Below are 27,896 nucleotides of genomic sequence, written 5' to 3'. Positions count from 1 at the left end.
TTAAATATGTTGCTTATCTGCACATAGGGCTACTGTAGGCAATTTACATTACACTTAGCTGACACTTTCATTTATTCAAAGCAACTTACAATTATCATTTTTCAGGGTGTTGATTACAGTCCCTGGAGCAATGTGGGGTTAGGTGCCTTGCTTCAGCCATGGATGGAGATGTAGGGAGAGGTCAGGGGGGATTTGAACCTGCAACTCCTAGATTGAAAGACCAACTCTCTTACCACTAGGCCAAGGCTGCCCATAATTTATATGTATTCTTCTATTTGTACTTATGATTACATGCTAACTGCATTTCTTTACCATGTATTTTATAGGCCTAGCCTACTGAGTGATGACAATAAAGTTGAATCTAATCTAATTCCATGGCCTAATCTTCAATCGATGGTTTCATGTGTGTTTTTCACCCAGTCTGAGCTAGACCAACCATGTATAACCAACCATGACTTAATATACATTATTGTGAATGTTTTGCTGTTTCTATTTCTATGTGAGTCAGAAGGAGTCTTACCGCATGTAGGAAATTGCATTCTACGAGGTTGACCTGCATCAGTGTCCTATTTTATTGACTTTGGCCGCCATCTGGTGGTGATGTTGAGGACACACACACAATCAAGTGAGCCACTCTAGAAAATCAAATTGGGGCTATGCACCTGTTTGATGCACGGCAGCATGCGAACTCAGAAAACACTGTAATTTTGAAAAACTTTAGGCTGGTTTACGAGGAGCCTATCTGGAATGCCCCATTCCATAGGCCTAGTATTACCATCTCTTTCTGACATGTCGATGTCTCACAATGAAGACTTATGTTGCCAACTTGAGAGGGTCACGATCTATTTAAAATCTAGATTTCATATTGTAAAATGCAGACGGGCTTGTTTCCCATGAAAATTAACAAAAACAATAAACGCATGCCTAGAACTACAGGGGGCACGATGGAGTCTGGTCTGGTTCATATTCTTTTGGTGGAGCAAGGGGTGGCAACTTGAGCAGGAAACCACGTCATCAGTGTTGCCAATTTAGCGACTTTGTCGCTAGATTTAGCGACTTTTGGCCACCTCTGGCGACAAAAAAAATCATCTAGCGACTTAGCGACTTTTCAGGCTCAATCTGGCCAAATCTAGCGACTATTTCGCTTGTCTTGTGAGAGGCAAATCAGTCTCCCTCCCCACGACACCACACAATGCATTTTCAGTGGCGGGTAGAGACAGACGTGACACATGATGCAGTACGGTGTGGCAGCTTTTGTGATACGCACAGGAATTCTCATGCGCATGTACATCTGCTTGTATGAGGCTACGGCAAGCGATATGGGACAAAGATATGGCAGGAACCGAATGTCAACAAACCGAGATAGGCTACACAATCTTCGATATGGTCACCAAGTGTTTTGGGACTGTCATTTATGTTATGCCTACACTTTGGAATTAGATCAGAGTCTTGTTGTTACACAGGTATATTTGATTTACCTCAACTGTACCCTGTACTTAAATTTACTCGGTCTACCCTACAAGCAGATACATCCGGTGCGTATCACAAAAGCCACCACAACGGCTCCTTATGCATATGAATTTAAATGAGCACTAGCAGGCTGGCCGCACCGACCGCAGTGAATCCCGGGCACTGGCGACAAAAAAACCCCTCATCTAGCGCCTTTAGTGACTTTTTGGTGCATCTGGCGACTTTTTAAAACGTGCATTTTCAGTGACAAATTCATCATTTTTCTGACTCTGCGCTGCCGTCAGAAGCGTTTCCCACGGTTAAGCAGGGCTGCAGATTAGCTCTGATCTCCAAAAAGTAGCTAGTACCAGAGAGGATTTATAGAGGAGAGGCCAAACTGGCAGCTTCTTCCGGGTGGTACTGTCCACGGGGCGGCGATGTTCAAGCAGAGGAGAGCCGTCAGAATGAATGGGGGTCCTATGAAGCTCCACAATAGACGCAACTGATGTGTCCGATATGGAAGGTCACCGGTTTTCATTTTATTTTTACTAAAGGAAGTGTAAATTGCCCTTCCAAATGGCATTTGGTTTGATTTTTTAAACTCATTGCATTTTTTAAAAAACACGCATTTTGTGCATGAATAACGTGAAACTCAATTACCCAGAATGCTGCACGTGAGCTCTCTACCCGGGTGTTCCTGGAAAACAAACATGGCGACAACTCGCTTTTACTACCTTAAAAATGTGTTAATCCGACGCTAGATTTCTTAACTGATGAAAATCGAAGGCAGAAATCAACATTGTAGTGTCTAAATATGAGGTCGATTGGTCTATTTGTGGCGTACATCACGATCGGCCGCGTTGTTGGCCTCACGTTTGTCAGTTAGCTTGTGGCTAGGCTACGTCTCGCCGACGTTAGCATCCGGTTTAGTTCCCCATTCACCAATTGGATGTCGTCATTTCCTTAGCTAGAAGCTAGTGAAGACTGACTCACAAATGTCGAAGCTGTAAGAAACTAGACGGATATAACGCATAGGTTACTGTGTTTTAAATTTTAATGTTTAATTTGCAGTCAGAGACGACCGTAATATGTCCAGGTTTCAGTTGCTAGGGAGGACTTATTGTGGGCCATTAGCCCCAGCCCAATAGGGGAACCCCAATCTGCTCTGTCTGAACAGCGCCCCTAATGCAAATCCATTGAACTGCGGCCAAATTTTGTATAATGGGGCGAATAGCCTGTGGGACGGCTATAGGTAGAAAGGCTATGCTAGTACCGCCTATTTGGACTGTGGACCAAGGCATGTGGGCAAGTTTCCTGTAGATCAGTGTGCCGATGCGTGACACTGTGACATCATGCGTAACGTCATAACGTCATCTAACGACTTCTAGCGACTTTTCATCGAGCCAATAGCGACTTTCGCTGAATTGTTTTTGGCAACACTGCACGTCATATCTTCCGCGGTGGCCGACAGGACGTGGCAGCACGCAAGCGCATATCAAAGGACTCTGAACGACTACGACTCTTTAACTGATACAAACTCAGTTTTTGGCAAATACTTTTGACACAAACAGGTCAAAACAGGTGTTTCGAAAATGGGGCTTACAATTTCTTCGCTTTTTTCGAGATTATTCGGGAAGAAACAGATGAGGATACTCATGGGTGAGTCTCGCCTAATCAGCTGGATGCTCAAGCTAATAAGCTAATCTGCGTTAACTATGCTAGCTAGCCACTCCTGGAAGAAGGAAATGCCGGGATAAAGTCTTCAAGTTATTAAACCAAGGAGGAAGCCCAACACGCCACGACACGATACTTTATTGAAAATATAGAGACTTGCCTTGACAGATTTGGTGGCTATAAAGACAAACGTGTTAAGTGCGTGGATGATGTCTTTCATGGCTAAGTTAGCCATCGGAACTTAGCGCAGGGTGTCGAGCCTGTAGCTTCTCGTTGAAAACTAGGGTGTGAACAAAACACTCATACCAGCGTTTCTTAACGTTAGCAGAGCACACGAATTATTGTTGATCATTTTTTCCCCTCAAATTTTGGCTCACCATAACATTTGCTAGCCAATGCTTACGTGTAACCTGTCTGTAAGCATAGCCAACCAGCTGACTATCCCCCTTGGCACTTAGATGAAAGTCCAGCCAAGCTGTCTGTGCGCTAGTCAATTCTGTGATTATGTATTGTCACATCTGTATCTATCTACAGTGGGTTTGGACGCCGCTGGTAAAACTACCATTTTGTACAAGCTGAAACTCGGAGAGATCGTCACCACTATCCCAACAATCGGTATGTCCTTCCCGCACCTTATTGATACAGACTGAAGTAATGTATGACGTGTAGCTAGTACATAAGACACACTGAGTTATACGCTGTTTCTTGTGCTATATAGGTTTCAACGTAGAAACAGTCGAATACAAAAACATCTGCTTCACCGTGTGGGACGTCGGTGGCCAGGACAAAATCCGACCCTTGTGGAGACATTACTTCCAGAATACACAGGTGGGTCAGCAATCACACTTTCCAATGCAAATACACCTACTCTTTTACAGCAGGTGTTATTGCCCCTGCAGAGTGAAGGGACTCAAGGGAAGCAAGTGGAAGTGTCTTTGTATTGGTACAGAATCAAGCACCTCGTTTGTTTACTTACTATGCGGTCTTGTACACACTAGTACAGAACTGTAGTCTACAATATACATGGGTTTGACATTTTTCTTTTCTCCTGGCTGCTGTGCACAACTCAACCGCTGATTGTTGGAAACCGCTGTCAATCAAAAAAATAGCTCACGTGGTTGTCTGCCAGTGTCTTGGCCCTTCTCACAACATCGTGTTTATAAACACGGTGAACCTATGTATATAGTAGGCCTATAGTAACCCACCAACTACCGGACTTTGCTCTCATTTACTGTTAGTGTTAGTTGAATAATGAGCAACAAGATAGGGTTATGTCCGCTTTAAAATGGGTAGATTCTGCATTTTATGTTACAGTTTCACATACAAAATCAGGTGTAGTAATCATGGGTGACTGATCTAGCATCTTCCACATCCTCAGTTATATTTTAATACACTGACGTCTGTCATCACAAGTGAAATGAGGTGTGTGCACGGTTTTTTATGGGTTGTTTCCAGAACAACTGCCCATTTACAAATATCTTGTGCATGTATATTTACCATCACCTTCAATCAAAGTCCTCCATTATGAAGATGTACACTTCATACACTGATAGTTTGATCTTCTCCATGTCTGCCAATTTGAATCACCAGTCATGGACAGCCTTGGCTGTCAAACTTAATTTACTTTGGTCAGACCAGTAAATATTAGTGTGTTATGTAGAAATTAAATCGTAAATACAATACATGTAAATGTACAGCATACATTTTGAAAATTAATGACTAAACTTGACATGCTCTTCTTTCAAATGTGATATTAGTGTATGCCTTTATGTTCATTGTGTATGTGGGTATGTTTCTAATCAAGAGTCCTTGTGTCTTCAGGGTCTGATCTTCGTGGTGGACAGCAATGATCGGGAGAGAGTGGCCGAGTCAGCGGAGGAGCTCTCCAAAATGGTGAGATCATTATTACAGCGATGGGCAACCCGGATTCATTAGTTTACAGTCCAGTGCCACATATTCCAAATGACCTGGTTTTACTTGTTTTTACTTGTTTGATGACCTGGTTTTACCTGGACAGGTAAAACCATGTCATTGGGAATACGTGGCACTGGATTAATGAATCCAGATGGATCCACCATTGATGCTTAATAATGCACATGATCTTAATAATAATGTGGTTAATACAGAGTGGTTTAAACAGTGTGGGGCTCCATACTAGTATATGGCAGTAAGCTCAATAAGAAAGTTTTCATTAGATTGTACATTACATTACACTTAACTGATGCTTTTATCCAGAGCTACTCACAGTTATGCATAGAGTATTGGCTACAGTCCCTGGAGCCATGAGTGGTTAGTAGGGATGCAAACGATTAATCGACTTTAATTGACCAATGCGTTAATCGATTAAAAAGCATTAATTGCAATTAATCGACAATTCAACTGACAAGAGAACCAGGTGAAATGGACATGTGAAGAGTGTGTGTGAAGAGGGGTGTGACTAGTGGGGATATTTAAATCACCTTTTGGATTAAAGAATTGAAGTAGAATTAATTGAAATGTGGTATATTATCCCAATTTTTAATTAAAATTTTTAGATTTAGTATTTTTTTTTTCGAGAAACATTGAGATTTCGGGGGAAACGCTGCTTATCAATTAATCGTAAGTCGATCGATAAGGTTATCAACTAATGATTAATGAATTAATCAATAATTTGCATCCCTAGTGGTTAGGTGCCCTGTTCAAGGGTGCATCAGCCATAGAGTGAGGAGGTGGGAGGGTGAGATTTGAACCTGCAACTTTTTAATCTAAAGCCCATCTCCTTAACCACCAGGCCACCGCTGCGCTTCTTAAGCCTATCAGTTTAACCACTTGGCCACAACCGCCCTTCTAGCTAGAGATTGGGTTATTGTTATCTGATATTTCCATAACAAATGTAAATATTAAGCCACTACTTTCACTTACATTAAAAGAGAAAGCCAATAAAACTTTTTTTTTACTTTTTAAAATATTTTTGAAAATGAATTTATAGCCTTTGGGAAAAGAGCTCATGAAACAATATTTGTATAATGGCGCACTTAACAGATGGCAACTTTGCACCACGCCCCTAAAATGAGCACGCTAGGTCAGCAAAGGTGAAACAAAATTTGAGATTAGAAGAGCAGTCAATGAGCGGGTGTTCGCGAAAGGAATTGTAACATGCATTTACCATTGCTATGATGCATCCACAATATACACCTATAAATATAATGCAATGTATAATAAAAAAATATTTAATTAAGTTTGTATTTGGCCATAGAGATTTCCCCCTACAAACTGGAAGTTGACAAATGCTACTGTGGAGGATAGCGATGTAGACAAATTGCAATGGAGAAATCATTATGGACAAAAAAAATCAGCAAATACTATGGCAGATTATTTACAAACACTTCCACATTAATTTTCCATCATTGGAATGAAAAGTAAATTTTCGGAGTGCTTTTTAGGCTCATTACGACTGCAATAAATCCGTTTTCCACCCCTCTGCTAATAGCTGGTCATTAACTGCCATTCGTTCAAAGCTAGTTACTTTTCCCTTCGCTGTGGGTGGGCCAAAGGTGCCATGTATCCACCATATTGATAAAATGCACCTAGAATGCAAGTAATTTCTCCCAACTTGTGTCTTCTCTGCTGTCCTCATTGTCAACTTGGGATAGGTCAGTTTTATTATTAATGTAGCACACTAACTACACATACGATCTAGAAAATAAATTGAACCTTGAGGCTCATGAGATTTTTTTTTGCATTACATTATTATTACATTACACTTAGCTGACACTTTTTTAACCAAAGCAACTTAGTTACCTACAGGGTATATGTTACCGTCCATGAAGCAGTATGGGTTTAGATGCGTTGGTCAAGGGCACCTCAGCCATGGAGTGTGGTAGGGAGTGGAAGGGTGGGATTTGAACCTGCAACCCTCTGATCTGAAGCCCACCTCCTTAACCATTGGTCCACGGCTGTCCCCGTCTGTCTGCTCCAAAGTTGGTTTGACAAGTGTTCTTTTTCAGATGGATCACATTTGTATTTTAGATGTTAGATTTGTGAAAGTCCAATGTAAAACTGACTTTACCTGGCCCTGCTGTAGCCTAACTGTAAGGCACTGGGTTACTACGCTGGCGACCCGGGTTTGATTCCGGACCGGGTCATTTCCCAGTCTTTCCCCGTCTCTCTCTCTCCCCAATCGTTTCATGTCACTCTCTTACTATCACAAATAAAGGCATAAAAGCCCTAAAAAATATATATTAAAAAAAACGGACTTGATCCCAAGCCAACAGTGAGGACAGAGGACAGGATGCAAGTCTGGAGAAATGACTGGCACCCCTAAAGTTATAATCACTGCAGTACACGATGGTCTCTGAAACAGGAAGGTGGTGTCAAGGACCTTGGCAGTATGCCACAAACTTGGCTAAGTAGCAAATCGGGTTAAGTCAACCTTGAGGTAGTGGTTGTAAATCATCTAATAGAAGAGACCGGAGAGCCCAAATGCACCTATGGGCTATCTATCAGCAGATTTACCACCTACTAATGCAGGTTAATTTATCCAGGTTTTATCACTTAACCATGTTCTTTGAATACCCACCTGTCTAGATGTGTTGTTTGAAATGTCTTTAATTGTGTGTGGTAGGGCAGCTGTGGCCCAATGGTTTGGGAGGTGGCCTTAGATCAGAGGGTTGCAGTTTCAAATCATTACCTCTCCCTACACCTCTATCCATGGCTGAAGTGCCCTTGAGCAAGGCACCTAACCCCACATTGCTCCAAGGCTCCTGTAACTCCTGTCGGCCAAGTGTAATGTAATGATGTAATGTGTGGTGTTTTTGTGTGTAGCTTCAAGAGGATGAGCTGAGGGATGCTGTGCTGCTGGTGTTCGCCAACAAACAGGACCTGCCCAACGCCATGGCCGTCAGCGAGCTCACAGACAAGCTGGGCCTGCAGAGCCTTCGCAGCAGAACGGTATGCCCACAACGCCACACACACACACACACACACACACACACACACACACACACACACACACACACACATAACTTCACAGATGTATGTTTGTTGGCTGGGCCACTGGTACAGTAACCTAGTCCTGGGCCCATTCACATCCCCAGTTTGGCTGGTAGAAAACAGCAACTTACTAGCCACTTTGACCCATTAATGAGTGCATGTTTGGCTTGTAAAATTAGCATCTAATAGCCATTTTGGCTGGTGATTATTATATGTCATTGCAGTAGTGTACTTGCAGGACACACACACACCTACACATACACTTGTACTCCCTGTCTGTCATCGGAATAACATGTCTTAAGGCACAGGGCTGTACCGCACACACAGGCACTCTCTCATCAGAATTGTCACAATAGGACATAATTGAAAATGCACAACAATACCTCTTTTTAATATACAGCTCCAGGCCACTTTATTAGAATAGCATGAAAAAGTTGATTTATTTCCATAATTCCATCAATAATGTTAAACTGTCATGGATTGTAGATGCATGGCCCAGTTGTTTAACTATTCCAATCATTCAAGTTTTTATTTTTACATAATTTGGCCTTCCAGCTCAAAAAACCCATGAATTGGGAAATTCGGATTATTAGAATATTGTAATAAAATCACAATTTTCTTCATCAAAATTCAGTGCACATCAAATCAGTTGAAATTTGGTACTTTCTACATAACATGCAATGTTCAATACTTGGTTAGGATTCTCTCTGTCTTAATAACGGCCATGGTGCGTTTAACATTGAAGTCAATGGCAGAAACAGTGCATGGGAGTAATGGAAGGCCAGATATCCTTGATGCTTTGCCGTCAGCTGTTCTTGTTTGTTGACCTGGTGTCCCACACTTCACTCTTCAATATACCCGTAGATACCCATGCTACGTTTTGGTGTTAACTCACCAGTTTAATTCTAAATCACCAGAAATAAAACCCCATTCATTTTCAATGGGGTTTCATTTCTGGTGATTTAGAATTAAACCGGTGAGTTAGCGACAAAACGTGGCATGGAAATCTACAGGGTATATTGAAGAATGAAGTGTGGGACACCAGGTCAGCTATACAAAAACAGCTGACGGCAAAGCATCAAGGATATCTGGCCTTCCATTACTCCCATGCACTGTTTCTGCCATTGACTTCAATGTTAAACGCATCATGGCCGTTATTATTAATAATATTAAGACAGAGAGAGTCCTAACCAAGTATTGAATATTGCATGTTGTGTAGAAAGTACCAAATTTCAACTGATTTGATGTGCACTGATGTGAAACAAATTTTGATGAAGAAAATTGTGATTTTATTACAATATTCTAATGATGCGAATTCCCCAATTCATGTTTTTTTTGAGCTGGAAGACCAAAATGTGTAAAAATAAACAATTTAATGATTGGAATAGTTAAAAAACTGGGCCATGAATCTATAATCCATGACAGTTTAACATTATTGATGAAATTATGGAAATAAATCAACTTTTTCATGCTATTCTAATAAAGTGGCCTGGAGCTGTATGTTATATTTATGTCTTCTGTTGCCCAGTCTTGCACTTAATATGTCTGTATGTGTATTGTATAGGTACTGTAGGTGTAATGTATTTGTACTGTCTGTCTAACTGTCTATGTCCATACCTAAGGTCTATGTCTATATCTGCATTGGAAAGTTAAGAAACGTAATTTCAATTCTTTGTATGACCAGCGCATGTAAAGAGATTGGCAATAAAGCCGACATGACTTGATTTGACTTGCTGACTTGATCATTGTATTTTCTTGTCATTGCAGTGGTACGTCCAGGCCACCTGTGCCACCCAGGGCACCGGACTGTACGAGGGGCTGGACTGGCTTTCCAACGAGCTCTCCAAACACTAGAGGCTCGTCAGGAGCAAGAGGAGAGGAAAGGAAGAGCGGATAGAAGAGAGAGCGAGAGTGAACGAAAGAGAGAGAGAGTGAGAGAGAGAGACTTCCAATCAAGGGACTTGTTGTGGCCTCTCTTCTTCCTTGCGTTTTGAAGGAAGTGTGATCAGTCGAAGGCGTCATCATGAAAGACATCAGCACCTCTTTGTCTTTTTTTTTTCTTTATTCTTTTATGATTTTGTTTTCTTTTCTACTTCCTGTGTGTTCCCCCCAAAACTGCCCCCCCCCTTTGCCACCCCCTTAACTGTCCTCCTTTGCTTTTAAGAACACCTCATTTTCTATGACTGTAAAAAAATAGCGCTTTCCAATTTGCTCCGGGGGGCTGTGATGTCATCCATTAGCAGTGAGGATATCAGCTGTCACGAGTGGGGTGCACTGTGGGTAATGAAGTCTTGGTTGAAACGAGGCTCTTCCTGATTGGCCCTATAATCTCACGGTGTGTGTGTGTGTGTGTGTGTGTTCGTTCGTTCGTTCGTTCGTTCTAGACTGATGGCAGGGTGTGCATTCGTCTACCTTATCTGTCACAGTTTTTGTAGGATGGATAGATGTATGAATGGAAATGTTTAAGTGGGAATTTTGAAATGGAGCTTCCTTTCCCTGCATGGACCCTACACACCCTGCCTACATTTCTGTAAAGTGCGTGTGTGTGTGCGTGCGTGTGTGTGTGTGTGCGTGCGTGTGTGTGTGTGTGTCAGCCAGTATTTCTTGCTGCTGTGTGCTTGCCTCTGACATGACTGAACTCATTAAAGACCTGGAGATTCCCACTCTGGCCTCTTGACCTTCTAGAGCTGAACACACACACACTAGAACTAAAGCCTGGTTCAGACTCCTCCTTCAGTTGCAGGACACATACTGTCAGCGGGGGGTGGCGGCAGATCTCATCCTGCGTGTCCTGTGACTGAAGGAGTCTAAACAGACCTTGTGTGCGTTCCAATATGTGACCTTGCGTCCTCCACTTGTGCTTACTACCTCATACCAGGAAGTAATATGTCGTGATGACATCACTGACAACAGCATTATATTTCAATATCTTGCAAGAGCTCAATTGTAAAATCATTTTCTCATTTGCAAACTGGATGGTGAATGAAGACTAGTCCCCCAAAAATTGTTTTGGCTAGGCTGACAGCTAGGCTGACACAGAGGAGGGGCTAAGAGGCGGGGCGAGGCCACAAGCACAAGTGGAGGACGCAAGGTTGCATATTGGAATGTACCCCTTAAGTCTTGTTACCACACATGCACACATGGACCAGTGGTATGAGTCCAATAGTACACAGACACGTGCATAGTATATACGTACACACACACACGTCCATAGTATATACGAACACACACCAACAGTGTGAAGTTTTATCCACTTGCTTGTGCCCTGCTAACAAAAGAGTGTACCCCCACCATCACCCCCAAATCTCACCGCCATTGGAGCTGAGATGGAGCTAGAAGGTAATGCAATAATAGCCCCAGGGTGCGATTTGTACGGGGTGTGTGTGTGTGAGGGGATTGTCCCCCTTTCTGGTTTTGATGATATCTCAACTTTTTATACATGATTTTAATCACACTTTAATGTAATTTCATTGTAATCTGAAACATATCCTCCCTTCTGTTTTTTTGACAAATCCGCACCTTGAATAGCCCCCAGCATAGCACCTTTATTGTTTGCTCTGCCGAGACGAGCAGACACGGAGGCAATTGACCAGAGGCCGCAGGGTAGGAGGGGAACTAGAATAACTCGCTGACATTCTGCTTCTCTGTTCCCCTCATGAGTGCCAGACCATATGCAGCTGAAAGTGCCTGTCATCTTACTCTGGTGTCATCTCATAATTTTGGTTGTCATCATCTTCATCTACTTTGTCACTTCTACACTTCTCAGTAAAACATGTGGTCGTATGCTTGACATGTCGACTGGTATTTTGATTGCACCTGCTCCCTCTGGGTTACAGACCTTAACTTTATTTAGTTTCCTGTGATGGGGACCGGTGTTGGGCAAGTTACTCAAAAACTGTAATGCATTACCTTTACTGTCTTTTCAAAGTAATCCCTTACTCTACAATATTACTATTATAAAATATGGATCTGGCAATTTATTACCGTGTAAATCAAGCTCATGAGTCATGACTTTTCACCTCCCATCCAGAAGGTGTTTTTGGCAGCATAAAAACTATCACGTTCAGGAGTAGCTTCTTTCTGACCCACCACATTGAATACAACTGAAATCCAGGTCATTGTAATGCCTTATAACTTAAGTTATTTAGCATTGTAATTAAGTAAATATTACATATTTTTTTCCTGTAACGCCTTGCATTACTGCATTACAGCAAAAAGTAATGCATTCCAGTAATTCATTGCTTTTGTAATGCATTACTGCCCAACACTAATGGGGACCATGAACAATGATTATTAATTACAAAAACTAAAAAGGATGATCTGGTCTTGGGATTGAGCAGTACAAGGTGAACTTTAGATTCAAAGTTTGCGACTTCTAGACTGAGTATTTAGAGGAAGTTATTTGGATGAAAAAATATGCTGTTGAGCCCACAATGCTTCTGTTTTCATGTTTACATATCATCCTAAAGAATGAGTTTGGGGGATGACTGATCATCAGAAAATGTGGAATATGAAACCTGGTGAGTGTGTGTTTGATGGACCACAGCAAGCTTGTATGAATATTATCTGTTAACTTCATCACAGTTCAACAGATCAATACTGAATGACTCAAATGGTCATCTTTTTGTGTGGGTTCAAAAACACAAAAAACTAAAACTGTTGATCTTTACTTTTTGTAATGTCCCATCCTAGTGGCATACATCAACAATGGAAGAAACCACATATGGCTGTTTTCAATGATCTGAGTTAAAAGAACATACTTGGAAAAATTGTAAGTGGACTGCAAACAAATAATAATGGCATCCCAGAGAAAAGAAGTTACTTGCGAAATCATGAAACTGAAAGTCCCACATAGTCATTGTAATAGCACACAGTGCACACAACAAAACTGCATTTATGCCTCATCTGAACAAGGGAACAGCCCAACAGGTGACCCTAGGGAACAGTGTGGGGACATGGTAGGCCTATACCATGCCCATGGTACTTTAGTCATGGTCCGAGGAGGATGGTGGAGAGAATGTTGGATAATAACTCCCCCAGCCAGGCAGTGTAAATACCACCAATTAATATCTGAGTAGTAGGCCCGAGTATATTATGAAAAAAACTTCCACTGCACAGCACGTAACAAGTCTGTCCAGTGGGGGGAGCCATAGGCTGAGTCATTGCATTGCTGCATACAAGCCCTGATTCCCTAACCACCAATAAATAACTGAGTAGTAGTAGTAGTTGTCAGGGCCGGGTTGACGCACCGGCTAAATATGTCGACAGCCTAGGGGCCCCCACCTGCCAGGGGGCCTCTGATTGGCCAAAAGTCAAAAATTGCAGAATTGTCACAATATTGAAAATCTGTAATGCTGTGTAGCTCTACAGTTTTAAATCTTGTTAATACTCCGCCCCACAGCTGCCAGATGTGCAACATTTGTAAAATGTGCCTTTCAAGGGGGCCCACAGCAACCTGTAGCCTAGGGGCTCCTGGCTATCTTAATCTGGCCCTGGTAGTAGTAGGAGGCCCTAATGTATATTATGAAAAAAACTTGCACTGCGCAGCACTTAACAAGTTTGTCCAGTGGGGGGAGCCGTAGGCCTAGTTATTGCAGTGCTGCACATCTTGAAGTGCTGTGATACAAGCACGGAAATGAAATAACTGATTAATGACTGTCCTCTCAGTTAATAACATACATATCATCTGTAAAATCATAAAGGGTGCAGTGTAGGATTGTGGCCAGAGTAAGTATTGCAACTGCTGCTCATTGAAACTCTGTTGGCACATTTGATCTTTTCATGAAAATTCACTAAGTAATAAACTAACATTTTGTATGACCAAAGTACAATAAGTCTTGCAACTAAAAATGAACATTTCCGGTAATTAAAAATGGCGGACATGGAGAAGATCCACCTTTTCATATGAAAAGTAAGCCTACAATTTCCCCACTCATAATGAATACTTAGAGTTTGATGGGGGTGGTAGGTCCAAGTAGATTCATGACACGGGTTGGCCCTAGGCCATCTTTGTGAATGGGCAGCATGGATTCTGGGAATAAACTAACTACTAACAGATTACATACAAGTTTATGTATTACTGAATGGCACAGTCATCAATATATTGAAGTTAAAATCTGTAGTAGGCGGTTAGGCTATGAATTTTAGGATGTGGTCCATCGACTTAAAAAAAAAGATGACAAAGCATGTTAGCAAGAATGCGGATGCATTGTGAAGGCAATAACCACAGCCTCCTCCCCTCCCTGGCAGCCTTTTCTGGAGAAATGAAAGTAGAGATGCACCGGATCCTGATTTTTAGGATGCTGCCGGATACCGGATCCACTGCTTAAGATCCTGCCGGATCCAGAACCGGAGAGCGGATCCTATGAAAGGGTTGAAACACATAGCCTACTCACATACGTGGGTCCTTTTTATCACGTTGGCTCTAACTATTTTGACTGAAAAGCCTCGGCTACCGGATCCTGGATCCTAGAACCGGATCCGGATAGTCTGAAAAATCCCTATTATCCTGCCGGATCCGGAACCGGATCTTGGATCCTGTACATCTCTAAATGAAAGCAACTGTTGCAGAGGAGGAGCCCTGAGTGGACATAAAAAGAAGTCGTCGCCTTTGTCAGGTCCTTTCTATCCTGCAGACTCCACGTCTGCCCGAAGGATTCCGGGTGAGTTGCCAAATATGCTATTTTTTTTCTTCACAAACACAATTCTGTATATTTAGGCTAGGCCTATACAGTTTGTCAAATATTTGTGCACTCTTATATTTTGTTCTACTCCACAATGTAGGTTACACAGTAGCATCTGCTATCATTTTAATTGTGTATTTCCCTTTCCCTATATTGGGTTTGTTTGGATGCACGCTTGAAAATGAGAAGAATATACAGGCAGCACGCATGTCAAATGATATGTTCAATTGGGCGTAGACCTACATGCACAGGTTGTGTGTTTTTTGCTTTTGTTTGTGTGTTTTTGCTTGTGTTTTTACTGTAAAGTCCACTTCCTCCCACAGGACCAGGAGGTGTCTCACTAGTGGAGATGCCATGGAGTCCCACTCTTTCTGCTTGCACTCTCCTTCTGTAAGTATGACATAATATACATTGAACTATAGCCTCTTATGAAATAATTTCCATAACTTAATAGTTCCAGTATGGAAATATTACATTGCTACAATAGTATTTGCTGAATTAGAACCGATTTGCCCTAACACATTTTAAAGAAAAAATAAAGGCAGGTTGTTGTGTTGGTCGCTGGTATGGCAACCAGAACATAGCCACAAACTATTGATGTCTCTCCACATGAAGCCTAAAGTTGTAATAATCAACATTGTGTCAGTTTGGTGTGTTTGTGGATGATTGTGATAGTAACTGAAGGCTTCCTGTATTTGACAGAATGTGGGCGTAGTGGCGTAAAATCCTTGCTCCCAAGGGCATAGGCACTGGGACCTCGTCTGCTCCGATCTGTGATGTCAGCGAGGGATTCTGATTGGTCGAAGCTCCCTGCTGAGGGATTTTGATTGGTCGAGACTCCCATCGTCAGCTCCAGGCCCGGAGGGATGGGTCTCAGTGGACAGCGGCCGGGTCGTCTCCTCGACCTGCCAACCGCGCATCAGACATAAAGAAGCAACCAAACAAACAAAAGCCACCAAACAAAACTCTCCCTACACTGTGAAATGTTCTGTAAATTCAGCACTTATAATGGTCGACTATAGCGCACTGATTGTCGGACCTTGTGCTGAATGAACACATTTTACTTTGTTTCCCCTTTTCCCTGGTGGCTTCTGGTTGTCTGTTGCTTGGTTGGTGGGTCGTGGGGATGGACCTACTCGTAAAATATTCCATCCCAACTTCTTTCCCAACTGCTGAACGCCTCTTTTCCTTAACATAAAACTCAAGTAAAAAAAAGCAAAATCTTGTAACTGAAATCTGTGTGTCTGTGTGGTTTGTCATTTAACAAAAACACTGTGTAACTTCTTTGAGTTAATTATGAACTGAGAAGTCAGTGGATAATGCTTAAATTAGTCACTCTTCAGACCATCGGCACTGCCTCTAGGAAACCACAACTGCAAAACCTGGTCTCCTTTCCTGGTGCAGTGTGTCTAAAAAAGTCAACACACAACACCACAAGATTATAATATGTTTTTTTATGATGAGTGTGGATTTTCAGGAATGTATTAGGGAGAGCTCCCATGAGAACTGGCTGAGAAACGGTTGAGAAATATTCAAAGTTAATCTCTTGTGTTCAATTAGGTTCAGGTTTAGGGAGTAGGCTACGCGGCAAAACCAGAGAGGAAAGCGAACGGTGTGCTCAAGATTTCAAGTGATGACCAGGAGCTAGATTGTGTCAATGGGAGGATGGAATGTTCATGAGAGATACATCTGAAGCAGGCAGGGGTGGACAAATGGGTCAGTTGATCCGGGCCCAGGTAGATAGTGGGGGCAGAATTGGGTCATCATTGAATTATATGGCTTGCCAGGCTACACCTCAGTCAGTGCCCCTCAAACACACATCATTGGCAAATACGTCATTCATGTCCTCGCTACGCCAAATTGACACATAAAATGACAAATACTGATCTACAAATAGGTTATTCACTGATTGTATAATACCAGTAGGCTACATATTTGTGTGTCCACTAGGAAGAAAATTCAATCTTTAATGGAAACCCTGAGTGCAGACTGCTGACTCATTGTTGAAATATAACATCTTAGATCTCAGTCAGCCCTCCCCTTATAGTGAACAGACACTCACGTGAAGTCCCAGTACACAATGATGACTGATTCACCCTTATAGACGGAGAGGTAGGGCCGGCGCTAGGCATAGGCAGACAAGGCAGTCGCCTGGGGTGCCAAATATATTTGGGGCGCCAAGTCCACACAGAATTATGTCATTAAGCGAAACATTGCATTAAACTTTACTTTGACAATGATTATTCATGGATACTCAGTACACATGTGCTAGATCAGCTGTACTCGATCAGATATAACATTTGTTTTCAGTTGCCAATTTCTAATTCCACAAAAAGGAAAGAGGGGTGCTCGGGTCGCGTAGGGCACCAAATTGACTAGAACCGGCCTTGCACAGAGGAACTAAATCATTATTAAAATAACCATTAACAACCTCATACATCTCTCAATGGGATCATGGTCACTCTGAAGTACTCAGTTGTACAGATCAGATCAGCTTATGTTTCTGTTTCCCTCAGTATCCTAGAGATCTGGTGTCAAAATGGGAGTGGCAATTCACTGACAACTGAAACTATACTGGACACACACACACACACACACACACACACACACACACACACACACACACACACACACACACACACACGCACACGCACACGCACACGCACACGCACCCACACACACACACACACACACAACCCTTCGCAGCCTTTCAGAGGGCGGGCACATTACCCTGGCTGTCTGGGTACTTTCAGAGGAGGAGTCTGTGGACAGGGCCAGATTAATTTCCAGGCAATCAGGCATGATATGGCCTAGGGCCCCCACCTGCCAGGGGGCCCCCGATTGGACAAAGGAAGGAAAAGAACATGAATTGTAGAAAATGCATTTTAAAATTAATACACCATGGCTTTCAGTGAACAGGACCTCCTTTCAAAGGATGACCTAGAACGGTCCTGAGTGAACAAGTACATGCAGCCAGTGGCTAAACTAAGAGTGTTTTTTTTCTCTTTTTTACCTGAATAGGATGCATATTCTGACTCTCTTCGTCCACTAAACAAGCAACAGAACCAGAAACTCATAATAGTCTACAGGCTATTATGAGTTTCTGGTTCTGTTGCTTGTTTAGTGGACTAAGAGGGTGATCCCACAGATAAAACATTCATCCTCAAGCAATAACAACATGAAAAGAAAACATATCAAAGATGTTGTCAAAAATAAATAGAAAGTTGTATAAATCTTGAACCACAATGTGTTCACAAATGAGCCAACATCTGATGTGGCAGAATGAGTCATCATGCTAAACTTCAGAAAACACAGCTGCTTGCTCTATGCTGTAAAATACTCCGCAGGTCTCGGTTTATGATACTGTACGTGATATCAGCAAAACTCAGAACATCACTCCTTGGAGGACAAGTATTAGGCCTATTTGTTTTGTTACTGAGCCATACAGCATCTGAATGGGACAGAGGGCAACTTGAACAAACACTAAATCCAGAATGCTCAGTCAGTTAACTTTATTTACCTCATCAATGGGTAATTTGATTTCGCTGTCCTTGTCTCCTTCAATAAATAACAGAAAGTAAAATAGAAAGGTATAGCTCAACCCATTTTAGCCTGATGCTGCATACTGTATACGTTGTTTGACCTTTGCCGCCTGAAGCGACATATACACTGCATTCAGGCACTTGAGATTTGAGCTTTATATGAAAAATGTGGGTATGTTAGGGCTCAATGAACACATTCTCATGCAAGATGAGGGTCTAGCTTTTAAATGCAACTTATTTAAAGTGCAACTAATTTTAAGTCCATTGACATTAAAAAAATAATAAAAATGAGGGAACATGTTGGCAGATGCGGATGCATTGCAAAGCCAATAACCACAGCCTCCTCCCCTCCCTGGCAGCCTTTTCTGGATAAATGAAAGTAACTGTTGCAGAGGAGGAGCCCTGAGTGGACATAAAAAGAAGTCGTCACCTTTGTCAGGTCCTTTCTATCCTGCAGACTCCACGTCTGCCCGAAGGATTCCGGGTGAGTAGAATATGCTTTTATTTTCTTCACAAACACAATTATGTAGCCTATTCACTGTAATCTAATATTTTGTAAAATAGTAGTGTACCCTTATATTTTGTTCTACCCTACAACGTAGGTTACATAGTAGCATCTGCTGTCTGACATTTAAATTTTTTTATTTCCCTTTCCCCCCTTTGATTATTATATTGGGTTTGTTGGGATGCACACTTGAAGATGAGTTAGTATACAGGCCTAAAAACATTTTTAAGGATGAGTAGCTTATGAAATTACTATTTGATTGTAGGCCCACATACTTGCCATAGCCTAGTAGACTATTTGTTTGTTTATTTCAGGTTGTGTGTTTCTGTGTTTGTGCATGTTAGAACCACACTTACTGTAAATTCCACTTCCTCCTACAGGACCAGGAGGTGTCTCGCTATTGGCGATGCCATGTCCCACAGAGTCCCACTCTTTCTGCTTGCACCTTCTGTAAGTATGACATAATATACATTAAACTATAGCCTCTTATGAAACCATTTTAAATAACTTAAGCTTTTCATAGTTTCAGCATGAAAAATATTACATTCATATGCGACATCAGCATTTGCTGAATTAGAACCTTTGGCCCAACACATTTAAAACATAAAAGCCAGGTTGGTATGTTGGTCGCTGGTATGGCAGCCAGAGCATAGCCACAAACTATTGATGTGTATCCATAGCACATGAAGGCTAATGGTCTAATGGTGTCAGTTTGGTGTGTTTGTGGATGATTGTGATAGTAACTGAATTCCTAGTAACTGAAGGCCTCCTGTATTTGACAGCACGTGGGCGTAGTGGCGTAAAATCCTTGCTCCCAAGGGCATAGGCACTGGGACCTCGTCTGCTCCGATCTGTGACGTCAGCGAGGGATTCTGATTGGTCGAAGCTCCCTGCTGAGGGATTTTGATTGGTCAAGACTCCCATCGTTGTCTCCAGGCCTGGAAGAATGGGTCTCAGTGGACAGCGGCCGGGTCGCCCCCGCGACCCGCCAACCGCGCATCAGACATAAAGAAGCACCAAACAAACAAAAGCTACCAAACAAAACTTCCCGAACACAGTAACATTTTCAGTAAATTTTGCACTTAGGTAGACGATTTTAACACTCATAGTGTTTGTCCTTCTGCCTAAGTGTTGAAGTAACACTTGAAAATGTTACTGTGTTTTCCCCCCTCCCCTTCTGGTGGCTTCTGGTTGTCTGTTGCTTGGTTGGTGGGTCGTGGGGATGGACCTACTCGTAAAATATTCCATCCCAACTCATTTCCCTACTGCTGAACTGCATATTTTCTTTAACATAAAACCCAATTAAAAACAGCAAAATCTTGTAACTGAAATCTGTGTGTCTGTGTTGTCTGTCATTTAACAAAAACACGGTGTAACTTCTTTGAGTTAATTATGAACTGAGAAGTCAGCTGGATGCTTAAATGAAATTTAATGTTACTCTTCAGACCATCTTGCCGGAAACCACAACTGCAAAATCCGTTCTCGTTTCCTGGTGCAGTGTGTCTCAAAAAGTCTTGAGCACCACAAGATTATAATATGTTTTTTTATGATGACTGGGGATTTTTATGGGGGTACTATTAATAAAGTCTAAAAGTACTAAAAATAAAGGAGAGTCTGTTAATAAATATTCTTTTGTGTGTTCAGAACACATGATGGGAGGATGGAATGTTCATGAGAGATACACGGGTCAGTTGATCCGGGCCCAGGTAGATAGTGGGGGCAGAATTGGGTCATCATTGAATTATATGGCTTGCCAGCTGAGGCTACACCTCATGTATTTGCCACTGAGGGGCACTGACTCTGTCATTCATGTCCTTGCTGCGGCCTGTTTGTTACATAAAATGACAAATCATGATCTACAAATAGGTTATTCACTGATTGTATAATACCAGTAGGCCTACATATTTATTGTCCACTAGGAGTAAGATTCAAATGCTGTGTGCAGACTGCTGACTCATTGTTGAAATATAACATCTTAGACCTCAATCAGCACTCCCCTTACAGCCCCACTCACATGAAGTCTCAGTACACAATGATGACTTATTCAGCCTTACAGACACAGAGGAACTAAATCATTATTAAAATAACCATTAACAACCTCATACATCTCTCAATGGAATTGGGGTCTGATTGATCGTGGCTGATAGGTACTCAGTTGTGCAAATAAGATCAGCTTATGTTTCTGTTTCCCTCAGTAGCGATCTGTTGTGTCATGATGGGAGGGGTAGCAATTTACAGACAACTGAAACTATACTGAACACACACACAAGCACACATGCACACACTCTCTCACACACACACGCACACGCACACGCACACGCACACACACACACACACACACACACACACACACACACTACCCTTGGCAGCCTGTCGGAGGGCAGACACATTACCCTGGCAGTCTGGGTACTTTTGGAGAAGCTGTTTCCTTTCAGTAGCCTATTCTAGAGATCTGGTGTTAGGATGGGAGTGGTAATTTACAGACAACTGAAACTATACTGAACACACACACAAGCACACACATCCTTGGCAGTCTTTCGGAGGGCGGGCACATTACCCTGACAGTCTGGGTAAAAAATCAAAACAGTGGGACGTGAAAAAGCACCTTGGAGAAAGAATCCCACAGTTATATTGCTAAAGCAAGAATGCAGGAGGGCTGAAAGACAGTGGCGTAAATCCAAACTTGAAGTCCACTACCAAATCTATAAACACACACTCTCGAAATACAACCAAGAAATTTCTAAAGCTAGACAATCTTTTTTCTCTGACATAATTAACAGAAATATTAATAATGCACGTGTCCTGTTTGGCACTGTGGAAAAGCTAGCAAGGCCCCCAAATCTAATGCCCTCTGAGTTCCTCTCAGTCAGCAAATGCAATGAGTTCGCATCCTTTTTCAAAGGAAAGATTGAAAAAATACGTGCAAACATACTCACACATGTGCAACCGACCCAAGATTCAGACCAGCTTGCTATGGTGAAGTTAAATCCTAACCTCATGAGAAATTTTCATTTAGTTGATGTGGACATTCTTAATAGAACGGTACAAAGTCTTAGCTCCTCTACATCTGACTTAGATATTTTACCAACAGCCTTCTTCAAATCCATCTTAAATCTAATATCATCAGATGTACTTCAGATCATCAACACCTCACTACAAACAGGCATATTCCCAGGCTGTCTGAAAGAAGCAGTTGTGAAACCCTTACTGAAAAAGAACAACCTGGATGCACTGGTACTAAACAACTATAGGCCCATATCCAATCTACCATTCATGGGTAAAATAATAGAGAAAATTGTTTTTAACCAATTAACTGCTTTTCTAATGTCTAATAGCTATTTTGATAAGTTTCAATCAGGTTTCCGTGCCTACCACAGCACTGAAACAGCTCTTATTAAAGTTATGAATGACATAAGATTGAATTCTGATGCTGGCAAATCATCCGTCTTGGTACTTCTTGATTTGAGTGCTGCTTTCGATACAGTTAATCATTCTATACTACTACATAGACTGGAACACTGGGTTGGCTTTACGGGCATAGTGATCGACTGGTTAAAATCGTACTTACAACAAAGAAGTTTTTTTGTCGCCATTGGAAGACATACTTCATCACCAATGTCTCTGGATTGTGGGGTCCCCCAGGGCTCCATTCTGGGACCACTACTGTTCAATCTGTATATGTTGCCACTGGGACACATTATCGAGAATAACTCCATAAATTACCATAGCTATGCGGATGATACCCAGCTCTACTTATCTATGTCCCCAAATGACTATACCCCCCTTGAATCACTCTATCATTGCATGGACCAAATTAACAAATGGATGTCTCACAATTTCCTCCAGCTGAACACAGATAAAACTGAAGTAATTATATTTGGGAAAAGAGAGGAGAGACAAAAGATTGCTACTATCCTTGAAACGAAGGGACTGAAAGCAAGGGAAACAGTTAAAAATCTTGGGGTCCTCATTGACAGTGACCTAAACTTCAACAGTCACATGAAAGCTATTACTAAGTCTGCATTTTATCACATAAAAAACGTCTCTAAATTTAGGGGCCTGATGTCTAAACATGATCTGGAGAAGCTAATACATGCCTTTATTTCTAGTAAAGTTGATTACTGTAACAGTCTTTTTACTGGCCTCCCCAATAAAACCATTAAACAGCTTCAACTTGTACAAAACGCAGCTGCAAGGGTTCTTACAAAGACAAGGAAGTTCGACCACATTACTCCAATTTTAAGATCGCTGCATTGGCTCCCAGTAAGCTACAGAATTGATTTTAAGGCTATGCTACTTGTGTTTAAATCACTAAATGGAATGGGACCCACATATCTACTGGATATGTTTCAGCTGTATGCACCAACTAGGTCACTAAGGTCAACGGAGAAGAATTTGCTGGTGATTCCAAAAGTCAAAACAAAATGTGGAGAGGCAGCCTTTAGCTTCTATGCTTCAAAGCTTTGGAACCAGCTTCCAGATGACATAAAAAATGCACCCACTATTGATAGCTTTAAATCTAGACTCAAGACAAAGCTGTTCTCAGATGCTTTCCCCTAGCTTAAATTACTTATTCTTATTATTTTTATTTTTTATTTAATTTGTTTTATTTTATTTTATTTTATTATTATTTTTACCTTATGTTTTATCTTAATGTTTTTAAATGCTTTTTGACTCTAATTCATTTCCTTCTTTCTTCCCTGTTTCCTTTCATTTACATTTGTTAACTTTGTGAAGCACATTGAGTTGCACCTGTGTATGAAATGCGCTATATAAATAAACTTGCCTTGCCTTGCCTTGGGTACTTTCAGAGGAGGAGTCTGTGGACAGGGCCAGATTAATGCACAGGCTTGATATGGCTGCAGCCATAGGGCCCCGTGGGGTAAAAAAAAAAGGGAAAAAATGGATTTCAGAAAATAAATTTTTAAATTAATACGCCTCTGCTTCATTTGGCAGACATGTTATCCTAGATTCCTGGCACAGAATTTCTATACAGTAATTTTGTCAAGAATTTCTGTTCTGTGGGGGCTTTACAGAAACCTATAGCCCAGGGGCCCCAGCCCATGTTAATCCGGACCTGTGGAGGACATAAATACAGTTCCCGTCTGCTGTCCGGTCCTTTCTATCCTGCAGGCGAGTCTGCCCAAAGGATTCTGGGTGAGTATCCTTGCAGTATTTTGTTTATAATGTTACAAAAGTTAGATCTGGCCTATAGATGCATTAACTGCACTATGACTGAAAATGCGAAACCATACGTACCTTTCGTAGTGGCTAGTAAAACATTTTCTATATAGGAGCCTGTTCATGGTTGTAGGGAGTTTATTTATTTGTTTGTGGAAAATAAGTTCCTTTCTCAACTTCAAACTCGGGTTAACTAGATATGTATTTACTGACTTTGTAGGGTAGAAAATCTTCTTACTTCATGCTCTGCCATGTTCTATGTAATCTGAGAGCCACAACAAATAATCTCTTAGTAATACATTTGTTTTCACAGGACCATGGAGGAGACATGGGTGTTCAAGGTACCATGGAGTCCCACTCTCTCTACCTGTTCTGTCCTTCGGTGAGTAATATTATACAGTATGTCTTAATATCTGTGTGAATTTATAAATGAATAATGAGACGTAGCTTGTTAGTGCGGATTTTTCTTCTTTAAGTTGATACCTTTTATTGCGCACCCAATGTCATTCATTTTTTCCAAGAAGTTGAGCGCGTCCTCTGACAAACTTGATTACTATCTGCACGGGCCTGTGTATATAGGCCTATATATTATCACTTAACTTGTGTACTTTGAGGTTTGTCCACTCTGCATATACTGTACGTAATTGTCAAAATCTGAATAATGATAACTTTATGTTGAATGGTGGTACACAATCGAATGAGATGAGGATCGTTCATATTGTTTTCTGATATACAAAGTACATGTACTGTATATGTGTTGCCTATTCATACTGTATGTCTTGCTATTCTCAGTGTCACAGTGACACACACACACACACACACACACACACACACACACACACACACACACACACACACACACACACACACACACACACACACACACACACACACACACACACACACCACCACCACCACCATTCTCCATTCTAAATACACGTGCAAATTACATTCAATATACAAAATNCTGGTAACACTTTATTTTAGGGATACATCTATTAGCACTAATACAATGTCCCTGTATAATTAACTTGTAAGGCACGTACAAAGCAAAATGAAACATTTGTTAGGCATGTATTCGCAAATGTCTTGTTCATGCACAATAAGGGATTTATTACCAATTTAACCTTAGTAAGGACCTAGTAGGCCTTAGCGTTTGCTATGCCTTACAAGTTACCTATGCAGGCATTAACATTGTATGTATTAGTGCTAATAGATGTATCCCTAAAATAAAGTGTTACCAAAATCCCTTATCCATTGACTCACTTAAGTTGTTTGTGTTTTGGACAGAATTCGGACAGGATAGTGGAGAAATCTCCCTGCTCCCAAGGGTAGGGCACTGGGTAGCCGTGTACTGAGTCTGGTGATGCCAATGAGGGATTCCCTCTTATAGGCTCCATGGGCTCCAGGCATGGCTCTCAGTGGACGGCACCAGGTCGTCTTTCACGCTTACCTGATGGTGTGTCTGGACGATCTGATGTGAGAAGTATCGAGTCCATGAAGCCATTAAGCATTTAAGCATGACGCATGAACCGAATTCCGATTACCGAATTCCCTGAAGCATCAGAACAACGAAGCAACGAAACAGTAAACCCTAACGGAACTGAACCTGAGAAACTTAAATGAACCTGAACTGATATGAACATGTAACTAACTATGTAACTCTGTTTTTACCCCAATGGGGGTGTCTGGTTCTGTTGCTTGGTTTAGTGGGTCGTGAGGATGGTCCGGTGGCTGTATATAATTAGCCTATATCCAGTCATGCGGATGGGCCCGCGGGTAAAACCTTCATCTTCAACTTCAACCCAAAATAAAATAAAATAAAAACAGAAAAAGACACAGTTGTATGTGTGTGCTTTTTTGTGTGAGTTTGTTTTTTTTGCTATACTTTGTAATATTAATAATGAATTTTATTTAAACATGCCTTTCAGGACACTCAAGCATACTGTAAGAGCCATTTCCTTTATTTAGTGTTTTCATACAAGAGCTCCTGAAAATGTTTATGTTTACATCTAGAAGAATTAGATTAAGACTTTGTATTTATATATGGACAAACTTTCTTTTGCAAACATGACACTAAATGCACCTTGTTTGTGTGGTGTCCTATTTACTCCCATAGGTGGCGGCGAGACTGCTGATGGTGTGGTGACGCGGCCCAGATGCTGTAGGGGTGCAAGGTGCAAAAGTCATTAACCGTGTCAGTGGACGAGCCCGTGTACGCGACTGTGCCAGCCTGAACGCGGCCTGTTGCCTCAAGCTCAAACCCCATTGCATTGACTGAACTGAAAGCCTTGCTTTATTTGTTATTTTCAAAGTTTACATTCTTAAGTTTATGTTAACCCTTTTTGTTTAATAAACCATCCAAGAAACTCATCAAGGAGAAACAATAATGCATCCTCGTCCTTTCACGCGTCAAGTCTCCTGCATTCTTACAGTCAAGGAAGTGAACAAAATGGGAAAGGTTTAAAGATTAATGGAAACAAAGAAAAACAAAGGAATCATGGAAAACTCAACCTGTTTTAATCACTACAATACTGTATGTATTCAAAGGGAAAAAACAACAACTGGTAAAAACACTAGAGTATGCACTAACTGGGACAGAGACAAAGGTTTAGGTGTGGGTTTGAAAAGGGGAAGAGAGTCGATGTTTTGGGAGTGAGTGAGTTGGGGTACACAGTGATTGAAAGCTCTATACTCCCCATATGCTGAGGCAAGCAGACTTTAGCTTTCTTACCAAATAGAGGGCATTTCCCCTGATTATTCCATACCCAGTTAGTCATCTGATTCTCAAATAAGCTGTTTGGAATGAAGCCGTTGTGTGAGTTACAGCACTCTAGAGTCAGATTGGAATATTATTGTGGAGTCTGGGAGTGTTGCCAGAGTATTTTGAGTTCACCGATCTGTGGTGATGCTGTAGTCAACATACAGCAAAGACTGCAGATGCCAATGATGTGTGGGGGTCTTAAAACATATGGGTTGCATTATGATTATGCTTGTCTACACACCCACAGGAATCTAAGTGTACTCTAAGTGCTGTGGCATTGTCATGACTAAGTGTAGAGATGAAAGGCCTGAATGCTGTGTCGGGGTGGGGTGGGGTGGCAATTTACTGGAAAATGAAACAGAAACCTAACTAGTCACCACACACACACACACACACACACACACACACACACACACACACACACACACACACACACACACACACACACACACACACACACACACACACACACACACACACACACACACACACACACACACACACACACACACACACACACACACACACACATACACACACACACTCCACAGCTGATACATGGCAGGATGACTCATCATACTGACACCACAATAACACTGTTCCTCTGTGCAATAAAACAGTCCACAGTTCTTTGCGTGTGCTATGGTGAAAGTCTGTGCAAATATACTATGCAAAACCCAGGATAGGGCATTTGTTTTAGAATGTTAAACAACAGCAATGACACTGACAATACTGTTCCTATTGCTGTGGGATCATCAGAATATTCTTTTAATTTTATATTACCTCACACCAAACTACTGGCAACATTTATATTTAAGATGTACAGAAGTTAACTATTTTCTATACCATGTTTGATTTTGAAATTGATAGATCTCTTTGGGTGAGTTATGTTATTTTATTATAAGGATGTTTGATGAAGATATGCATCAGTGGGTAGGCGTAATGTTGCTGTGTCAGGGCTTCAGTAAGACGGTATTGCAGGCAGAGGGGAATCATCAGTTCCAGTTTCACTTCCCTTACATGCCAGAGGAGGGAGCCCTAGCTGAAGTAGGTCTCTGTGTGTTTTCATGTGTTTGGGGGAACTCCGCTTTAGGAGAGGTAATTCTGACACACACACACACACACAC

General features: G+C 41.5%; 1 protein-coding gene and 3 long non-coding RNA genes across 4 annotated transcripts; all 4 read left to right on the top strand.

The window, feature by feature from the left end:
- The first annotated feature begins 2,897 nt into the window (after window positions 1–2,897).
- Window positions 2,898–10,049, top strand: LOC134447562 (ADP-ribosylation factor 4). Its single transcript, XM_063197082.1, has 6 exons — window positions 2,898–3,108; window positions 3,658–3,738; window positions 3,842–3,951; window positions 4,945–5,016; window positions 7,927–8,052; window positions 9,862–10,049. Exons 1-6 carry the CDS (start codon window positions 3,042–3,044, stop codon window positions 9,946–9,948), a joined length of 543 nt encoding a protein of 180 aa, XP_063053152.1. The 5' UTR covers window positions 2,898–3,041; the 3' UTR covers window positions 9,949–10,049.
- A 4,605-nt stretch (window positions 10,050–14,654) lies between these two features.
- LOC134447567 (uncharacterized) lies at window positions 14,655–16,012 on the top strand. Its single transcript, XR_010034609.1, has 3 exons — window positions 14,655–14,756; window positions 15,101–15,167; window positions 15,480–16,012. It is a non-coding gene; the product is annotated as an uncharacterized LOC134447567 (long non-coding RNA).
- A 2,690-nt stretch (window positions 16,013–18,702) lies between these two features.
- Window positions 18,703–20,155, top strand: LOC134447569 (uncharacterized). The gene is made up of 3 exons (XR_010034611.1): window positions 18,703–18,803; window positions 19,205–19,274; window positions 19,607–20,155. It is a non-coding gene; the product is annotated as an uncharacterized LOC134447569 (long non-coding RNA).
- Window positions 20,156–23,865: 3,710 nt separating this feature from the next.
- On the top strand, window positions 23,866–25,842 carry LOC134447568 (uncharacterized). The gene is made up of 3 exons (XR_010034610.1): window positions 23,866–23,981; window positions 24,319–24,387; window positions 25,296–25,842. It is a non-coding gene; the product is annotated as an uncharacterized LOC134447568 (long non-coding RNA).
- Window positions 25,843–27,896: the final 2,054 nt, after the last annotated feature.

This window comes from Engraulis encrasicolus, chromosome 4 (assembly GCF_034702125.1).
Source record: "Engraulis encrasicolus isolate BLACKSEA-1 chromosome 4, IST_EnEncr_1.0, whole genome shotgun sequence".
NCBI lineage: Eukaryota > Metazoa > Chordata > Actinopteri > Clupeiformes > Engraulidae > Engraulis > Engraulis encrasicolus.
The sequence above is the reverse complement of the archived record's forward strand: the minus strand, read 5'-3'. Positions and strand labels throughout refer to the sequence as shown.

What these genes read in the sequence shown, in the direction of transcription:
- LOC134447562 (XM_063197082.1), top strand. Translation starts at nt 3,042, where the DNA reads ATGGGGCTTACAATTTCTTCGCTTTTTTCGAGATTATTCGGGAAGAAA. An exon ending in CACCACTATCCCAACAATCG is followed by an intron (nt 3,739 to 3,841) that starts GTATGTCCTTCC and finishes TGTGCTATATAG; the next exon opens with GTTTCAACGTAGAAACAGTC. An exon ending in CGGAGGAGCTCTCCAAAATG is followed by an intron (nt 5,017 to 7,926) that starts GTGAGATCATTA and finishes TTTTGTGTGTAG; the next exon opens with CTTCAAGAGGATGAGCTGAG.